This window comes from Belonocnema kinseyi, chromosome 5 (assembly GCF_010883055.1).
Source record: "Belonocnema kinseyi isolate 2016_QV_RU_SX_M_011 chromosome 5, B_treatae_v1, whole genome shotgun sequence".
Taxonomy (NCBI): Eukaryota; Metazoa; Arthropoda; class Insecta; order Hymenoptera; family Cynipidae; genus Belonocnema; species Belonocnema kinseyi.
In genome coordinates this window covers 34,499,874-34,509,229 of record NC_046661.1, presented here as the reverse complement: position 1 = coordinate 34,509,229, position 9,356 = coordinate 34,499,874, and the positions used below count along the sequence as shown (strand labels likewise).

Sequence of the window (9,356 nt, the reverse complement as noted above, 5' to 3'; positions counted from 1 at the left end):
GATAATTAAAATAATTCCTAGTTGACAACTGGTCAATTTCATTTAAAATTATGCCTGAGAAACTCTTAGTACATAGGAAGTATTACGTTTCAACTGTAATCGGCAGTCATCATCAGAACAAATACTTTCCATGGAAATGAGTACACCTGGTAGTCAATTAAAATGTAAAAAATTTTTGTTTGAAAGTTATAAAATTGATTCAATGATTTCGTCTGCTGGACGGACTTAATTGTAAGTTTAAACTATTAGTTGACATATAAAAACATATTTGCCATCATGCCGTCCAGAGGACGGAGTCAATGAATTCAGTTTTTAATCATTGAAAAAAAATTACTTTTTAATTGACTACCAGGTGTACTTATTTCCATGGAAAGTAGTTGTTCTGATGAGGACTGTCGATTTCTGTGGAAACGTAATACTTTCTATGTACTGAGAGTTTCTCAGGCATAATTTTAAATATAGTTGACCAGTTATCAACAAGAAATTATTTCAATTATCATCTTTAAATATTCAGTAACGAGAAAAGGGTTGGATGACCTTAAGTAGTTACGTAGATTTAGTCAGACAATATGAAGTGTACTCTACGATAGGCCATTATGTGCCACTTTACATAAGGGGGGTCAGATGACAAAACATGACATCGTCCTTACTTTCTCGTATAGTCGCAAGTGGAATAAACATAGATGGGCCAGCCAAGCTTAAATCCGAACGACGCGTCATCGTATCTGTTACGTGGCGTAGTAAAAACGTTAAAAATAACAACCCTATCCATAAACCATTCCTCGTTTCGAGTAACTGATTCTTTAAAAGTTCAATTTAGAGAAACCATGCGAATATTTAATCAAAAAACACTATTTTATATTAAACTCTACATTTTCTATGTTTCTTTTAGTTGTACTTGTTTCAAGTGTGGAATTAAAAAATATTCATAAAAGCAACCATTGTATAAAATAGTTGAATAATTTTTGAACTAATAGTAGTAATTTGGATGAAAAATAATCAAAAACTTCTATTTTATCGTTAATTTCCTACGGAATGATTGAAAACAAGTCAAATATTACAAGTTTTATTTAAAATAAGTGAGAGAAGAACAATTTTTTAAATATCAGAGTAATGCGTGGGTTATTTATTGATTGGCTCCTTTCCGACAGTATAGGGTTTGAACAAAATTAAGGGTTGTTTTCCCATTTTTAAAAAATTATTTTCATAAATTTTAATTAATTTAATTAAAATTTAACATTGCTAGAGGGATTTAACTCTAAATAAACATATTGTGAGGGAATAATATTCGAAATTTCGGAAAGTTAACTTTTGTAGCCAAAAATACAGAAATTAGAAGTTATTTTGAGAAACGTTATTAGCTTCATTATTTAAGCTGTAAAATTGTATTAGATTTTTGTTCTTTTTCAGTTAATGTTTGATTTTTCATAAAACATGAAAAGTCGTTTCTCTCTGTAAGAAATATGAATGCTTCGAAAGCTAAGTTAATTTCATTTTTATCTCTGAAAATAATTGAATTTCGTATTTAAAATAAACCGCACGGTACACTGTGAATTATTATTGAAATACATATATTTTTAAATGTGTAATTTTGTTTAAATATCAAATTACTTACCGCATTTGAAGCACATCTTGTGCCATTTGAGCCCACCAGCGACACGTTCCTCTGCAGCGTAAACGGATTTGCCGCATTTGGGGCATTTTGGATGTTCAACTGGCTTGAAAGGCATTTTTTTTATACTGAAATTAAAAATAAACTGTTTCACGTCATGCAATTTCAACACATAAATTGGAAATCGGAAGCTTCTGACACTAGGAGTAATCGCTTTGATTTTTTTATTCATTATCTACTTGTTTTATAGATTTCATAATCAAAAAGTTTGTTCTAAAGGACTTTGTTTCTATATTGGCAAGAATTGCAATTTTTTAAGATAATTTAAAAAAAATTATGTATTAACCCTGTGCTATTTTAAGCCTCTTTATCATTATTAACAGTATAAAATGCATTTTTTAAATTAGAAAATTGCCGACATTCAAAAATACCCGATACTAGGAAATGAAAAAAAATGTTTTCATCGATAATTTGTAATAATACTGATATACACATTTTAAATAATGAAGCATAAATAAGAAGAGATAGGAAAAGTTCCAGGAAAATAAATTATTTTTCAGTTAAATTTATTTGCTTTTGATCTTTTGGCTACCTCAATATGTGAGAATTTTCGGAAATTCCAATAGATTCTCACTGAAGTCCCTATTTTTTCCTGTTTTTTAGTTACTTGTTATTTATTATTAAGGAAGCGTTCGCATATGATGACACGCTTCAGAGGATAGGGTTGTATTTTTTTAAGTGTGATTTACGTATATAAAGATAGGAGAAGCGCGTTAAAAAGATTAATGGATGTATGAATTCTTTGAAACATGAGTCACATCATATGTAAATGCTTCCTTAATGTAGATGAGGGCTATCTCTAAAAATATTTATTGCAAAGAAATGTTGGCATGAGTTGATTTTTCGTTTTTTTTTGCGCCCGTCCTTTTCCTAGATTTCGAAATATTTCCAAATTTTGCTTGAATCCTCTTAACTTTAAATCTACTTTATCCCTAATCCCAGTTCCTTAAATAATAACTAATCCTGGTTTTATTATTTTAAGCATACCCTTAATCGAATCCTTTTTGAGATGCTAAATTGTCTTCTTAATAATCGCATCTCATGAAAATACTCACATTAATCCATCAAAATGTTAACTATTCCCAAATTTCCTGCACAAAATGGAGCGCATTTTTTCTCGGTTCTGCATTTTCCGACCGCTCTTGATTATATTACAATACCGACCTCGTGATTGAGCACTGTTATCTAACAGATGGACAAAAAAGAAGGAAAGAAAGAGGCAGAGATAGATGCGAACGTAAACAATCGGGTTGAGTCGGCAACCGCTTCTATTTCTGTAATCAGCGTGCAGAAGCCGAAAAACTGGCCAATGGGGCGCCGCGAAAGAGTACGGCGCCGTTTCTATATCCGTGCAGGCGTAGGCCGTCGGCAGGGAACCCGGCGACGCCGTATTAGGGAAGGAGAGTTCTGGACGCGAGCGCCGCGACGGTCCCTCTTGCCCTCCCCTACTCCATATGTTCCGCCCTCTACACTATATACATCCTTGTCTCCCTCTGTCGCTCCCACATTCTCTATTTATCCCTCCTAATCCCAGTGGCCCCTATAAGGGCCGAAAACCAAAACAAAATCGTAAAGAAAATTTACAGTATATGGGCTTTTGACCTTTCTCTAGTCGAAAAATGTCTCATGATTTGATTATTAATTAATTATCGTCAGCAAATGTAAAACCTTTTTTCATTTTGAAAAGATGAGTGAAATTGCGGTGATCGAACTTTTGATGAGAGATGCCACGTCACTTGATGGTAATTAAGTAAATTTAATGCCAATAATACACATTTAAAAGCTTTAAATGTCACAAAAAATGAAAATGTGTTCATCTGCGGTAGGAATCGAATCCCCCACTTGTAATCGGCCGAACGAAAGACCAACTTGACAAGAATTTTACACTTTAATCTTCGTTAATCTTTCACAGTTTCCGTAAACCTTGAAAAATTTGAATGCTTGAAGCTACCTGAAAACTCAAAACAGTTGCTGACAAGAATTGAAATTACAGTGGCATTTAAGCAAATTCAACATCAACTTTGCATTGTCATCGCCATCTGGTGAAGAATTAATTCGAGTATATTGCACATTTTTTGCCTAGAAGTTTTAAATCTCAAGGGAGGTAAGCCTTGAGTATGCGTTCCCTCACCTCGCGATAAACACGCGACCAAAAAGCTATTCCCGTGCGACTTAGCTTCACTCAGTGGTCTTAGGTAGATCAGGAAACATCTGATTTTTCACTGCGCTCCACGTTTTGCGAAAACACCGAAACGTGAACGATTTTCTTTCACGTTTAACACTATTGAGGACTTGGAACTCTTCAGCGGGTACTCACCACTGTTCGGGTGTATATCGATCGAAGGCGAAAAAGATGGGTGATCTCGAAGAAGGTGATTTTAGGGATACACCGCACAATCTACACCGCACTAATACTGGATTCGAATGGCCGGTCTGGCGGTGAGCTCGGCCTAGTCATACAGAGGTTTGCACACGGCACGTGCATGAAAACGTCAGTGATGTTGGTGGCGTTGACGATGGCGGGGTGATTGCCGAAGGGCGAGGAGATGCGTTGGTTGTGTGTGATATTGAGGGGCAAAGAGGCTGGAGTTATACAGGGAGCATGAGGGGGTTTCCCCACCTAAAGAGAAGGGAGGAAGCAATTGGAGGGAAATATGATCGAAATAAAGAAATGCTTAGGTGGTGAAGACTCAGTGGCGAAAAAAAGACGAAAATTTATTAGAGAAAGGGCTGCTTGAAGACTTTACTTATATTAAATATGATTCCTTCAAAATAAATTATTTATTTATCTTCATTTTTATTTGAAATATTGTTTGACATTGTGAAAATCATGATTCTGGATCTCCTTTTTCATGTATTTCAGATATCCGATTATCTCCCATCAGTAATATGACTATACCTATCATCACCATACTTTTCCTACACATTAGACATAACTTCATACTTGAACTATACTTACGGATATACTTTAGCAATACATTTCCTCTGCTTCAATCATACATCGTTATATTTCAGCTATACTTGAGTTCTATATTCAGTATACTTCATTTAAATATTCATGAAGAATGGAATCATTTAATTTGTCATACTTTTACTATACTTTCGAGATATCACTCACATATGGTTTCTTAGATGTTTTCTTAGATCAGTCCCATAACAAATTTTGACATTCTCATCAATTACGAGAAGGTATTAGTTTTGTGTGAAAAGTAACGTCTGCAGATGTTATCAAATGTCGACATTTCGAGCCCCCCCCCCCCCTGAGGCAGAAATTTTTTTTTGGTCGGTGCCTGCTTGTTTGTCGTTGTCGTCATTGTGGTTGACTATATACCTTATAACTTTCGAAAGACTAATCGGATTGGATTGTGATTTGGCACACGCTTTTAAGGACCAAAAAGAAGGTTAGATTTCGCTGACCAGCCTTTTTAATAAAAATAAAAAAAATTAAAGCCTTATCAAAATTTTTGAGACCACTTTTTTCAAGATTTGAAAATTCTTTCGACACCTATTTATAGTACACAAAAATGCGAACAATTTATTCCAAGACATTTTTTATAAAACAAAAATGATCGAAGTTATAGCATTTTCAAAATCCAAAAAACCAAACGAAAATTAAAATTTGAAGTCAAACAAAGCGTGATATGGGGAAAAGTCAAATAAGAAAAACGTTACTTTTTCAACGCCCTACAAGATTGTTTACTCTCTAAATCTGAATCCGTGAAATTTCACTGATTCAAATAGCTAGAAACGGGTCACTGGCAATCAGTGAAAGGTTACTTATTGATTCAGTAAAATAAACACTTTTGTGGGTTGGCAGCACTGCACGATGTTAATTTAGCAATCATAATAAAATAATATTTTAGTGCATTCAATTCAAGAATCATAGTAAAAACTTAAAACACATAAATATGATCAAATATTAATAAAGGTGAAAAGTTCCGATGCTTTGAAATGACAAACAACCTCACGTATTACTTTAATTTCAAGATTGGACTGTCATATATAAACCGATTAAGTAAGTACTTCCTATACGAGTTAGAGTATATTTATCGCTCAGTTAATTCAGCAAAATTACTGCCCGAAAATTAAAAAATTAATTTAATTAATTTAATTTAAATAAAAAATTTGTCGTCTGTATACTACATAACTTTCGAAAGGCTAATCTGATTGGATTGTCCTTTGGCACACAGTTTGAGGAATCAGAAACGAACTTGGAGTTCGTTAACCAGCCTTTTTGATAAAAATTAAAAAAAGTTAGAGCATTTTCAAAAATTTTTAAACAACTTTTCTTAAAATTTGAGCATTCTATGTGCATCAGTTTATAGTACAAAAAATATGAACAATTTACTCCTACGGTTTTTTTGCTAAAATAAAAATTACCAAAGTTATAGCATTTTCAAAATTCAAAAAACCAAACGAAAATGAACATTTGAAGCCAAACAAAGAGTGACATGGAAAAAAGTCAAGAGAAGGAAAATCCGATTTTTTCAATTGTTTGCAAAAAATCACATGTTTTTTTCTTGGTTTCTCTGTAGCTCGGATCCTAATAGTCAAATCTAAAAATGATCAACAGATGAATTAAAGTAATCGTAAATACCTGTAATTTATAAAAAAAAATATTGACCTAACTATAATAGATAGCATTTTCGCACCTGCCAAAGGTGCCCCATTTTGATCTGAATTAACAAGTAAATTCTAAGAGTTCAGTTTTTTGTAAATACCGTGAAACTTCTATAATTGCCTGCCAAAAGTTACAAATATTCTATCATTCGAATTTCGATGATTCGAAGATCTCGTTAATTCGAATAAAATTTGACGTCCCGAGAGAGTCTAGAGTTTTGATAATTCGAAGTAAAAGAGCTTTCATTTTTGAAACTCAAAGAAGATGTATAACTAAATGTACACGGAGAAAAAAAATACGTTACGCTTATCGAAAAGTCTGTAACCATTGCAGAATTTCTATGTTGAAATAGTGACAGCATAGATTTTCAGTAAACATTATTATAAAATTTCTGTAAGTAGAATCTGTGAATGTTGCAGGATTTAGTCGTAACAGTAACATAAAACACTTGTAAGCACTACAGAAAAATAACGTTAACGAGAACGGATAAATCTGTAGCATCTACAGATAAATATCTGTAATAATGGCATACAAATATCTGTAACGATGACGAATACAATTCTGTAACGCTTGCAGACAAACCTCTGTAACGATTACAGAGAAATGTCTGTAACGATAACAGATAAATATCTGTAACGATCACAGACAAATGTCTGTAAAGGTTATAGACAAACGTTTGTAATGATCACAAATAAATACCTGTAACCATTACAGGAAAATATCTGCAATGATTGCAGGTTATTGCCCGTAACTACTGCAGGTATATGTATATACAATATTAACATGTGTATGCACTCTATAAACCGAAATTAGTGAGAAGTTAATAATTAAATAGTGTAGTCTCTTACCGATTTAGTAATCATTTATCTACTAAACTTAAGTGAAAACTTTACTTGTATGAACTAGCATAGTTTTTTACTGAAGTTTATTATAAAAATTCTTCCTAAATCAGAGTGTATAAATTTTTTAAAATATTTTATATAAGCGACTTCGCACTATTTTATTAGTAGCTTCTTACTAATTCCGCTTTGGAGATTGAGATCTCCAAAAATTACTATAGTTTTCGAACTGTATACTAAACGTCAAAAACCCATTTTGTACAAGTATATTTCTGAAGAATTGATTATAATGCGTATATCTTCAGAAATATGGATTGATCTAACCATGTATATATTAGAACTTCTTTAAAGGCTGTAAATTTAATATTATTGTTTATAAAAAAAAGCTGTTCCGAAAATGGGCAATAAATGTTTTTTAAAATACACTAAAATAAATTCAATAAACTTCAAAATTTTATATCCATAAGATAAAATGCTAGGAACACAAATTTTTGACTTCATCTTCTTTCATCTATATATAAACGTCTTCTAATTCAACAAAATGTGAATCCCTGTTTATATGCAATTTTCCACAGTACAATATAATAACGAGAAGGGGTTTTGATATCAATAAAATACAGTAAATCAATTTTGTATAAAGCATCTCATATATTTAGACTGTCTGAATCATAAACTTGCGCTGACATTATTATAAAACACATTTTGTATCCATAAATGAATATTTTGTGTTTCACATTTAAACTTTCGTGTGTAACTTAAAATCTAATATACGAAGTGCTTATTATTCAAATGTGATTGTTTTAGAAACGTGATAAATTCTACTGTGAGAATAAAGATCTTTTAAGGGTTAATATAAGATAAAACATATTATAAGTGATTATAAAGTGGACTTAGACGACCCTGGCAAAAATATCGGATAGGAATTCCCTCCGAACCATTCTGAATCAGGCCGGAATCTGTATCCGAACCAATTCGAGGTAATTCGAACCAATCCGAAAAGAGCTCTAGACTTCCTTTAACCCAAATCGGTTCAAAATTAATCCGACTCAGTCCGGTTCAATCCGAACCAAATTTAAATCCAAATTAATGCGAATTAATCCCGACTCGGATTGATATACACTGAATTTTCAAACCAAATGAATCGGACCTCGGGTTGAATTGGATTCAATTGGATTGATAATCGTTTTAGGTCAATCCGAATTCCGATTCACTCAGATTTAAAATTTGGTTAGGATTAATTTGGATTGTAAGTTCGGAATAAAACGAATTGAGTCGGATTAATTTTTGACCGATTTCGATGATTTAGATTGATTCGGAAGTAATTTCTATCCGATACTTTCGCCAGAGGAGTTTAAAATTTATCTTATCGCATCTCCTCAATATACTAAGTAACGCGTAGCAACATATAAATTTGTTTCTTTTTGAATTAACAAACAAGGTAGCTTGTGTGGTAGGTTATTATACGTAATTGAAGTCATAGTTGATTTATTTGATCCGATTTCTACTCGATATGCGTGAAAGTGCTCATCGAAAATTATGGAAGGTAACGGAAACACTAAAAAATGAACAATTTCTTCAATTACGCAAATTGAACAAATTTTGCCAAACACCGGGTGTGAACAGTCATCATTAATTACAACAATAGTTTCTTTATTGTAGTCAGTACCTTGCACGTTTACCCATTTTAAAGGTATAAGTTGCTCCCGGAATTCAGCTTTTGGAAAGTACGTTTTATAGTGAAGTAATTCGAACTGGTTAAAGTCGAAAGGAATCACAGGACCCATTTCCATATCATTGCAATGGTAATTTTTAACATAATAATTTAGTCTCAGTTGGTGTTTAACAGCCAGGGTGTGAGGGATGTTAATTTTGCTACAGGAAACATTACACGTACTTTTCGACTCCTTGTATTTAGACTCGAACCTAATGGATGAGCAGTAAATTAAAGGACAAAGTTTTTTCATCCACTTAGAATAGTGTTCCCTAAAGTGAAATTTAGGTTTTAAAGTATTAATAAAAAGCTCGCGATACAATGAGTGGTGCTCCGAGATAAGGCACTCTAACAATGTAACATCTGTTGCTCGAATTTTAATGGAGTATAGAATTTCTATTATTTTCCTTAATTTTAAGTATAAGTTGAAAACTTTTTCACCTCTTGGAACAAGCTCCCCGATCATTAAGCCAAAACATCTGACAAAGCATGTCATCTCAGAAGCAGTCGTGT

General features: G+C 32.8%; 1 protein-coding gene across 4 annotated transcripts in view; it reads right to left on the bottom strand.

The window, feature by feature from the left end:
* LOC117172417 (muscle LIM protein Mlp84B-like) overlaps positions 1 to 4,184 on the bottom strand; it is a 12,980-nt gene extending 8,796 nt beyond the window's left edge. The window contains exons 1-2 of one of the 4 annotated variants that reach the window (XM_033360330.1): positions 3,990 to 4,184; positions 1,616 to 1,740 (exon numbers count right to left, since the gene is read on the bottom strand). In XM_033360330.1, coding sequence (XP_033216221.1) covers positions 1,616 to 1,730 — 115 coding nt within the window. In that variant the 5' untranslated portion in view covers positions 1,731 to 1,740; positions 3,990 to 4,184. Of the gene's footprint in view, positions 1 to 1,615; positions 1,741 to 2,727; positions 2,935 to 3,989 lie in introns of those variants that run through there. The other 3 variants (XM_033360332.1, XM_033360334.1, XM_033360331.1) reach the window with 3 other exon arrangements.
* Between the last annotated feature and the right edge of the window lie 5,172 nt (positions 4,185 to 9,356).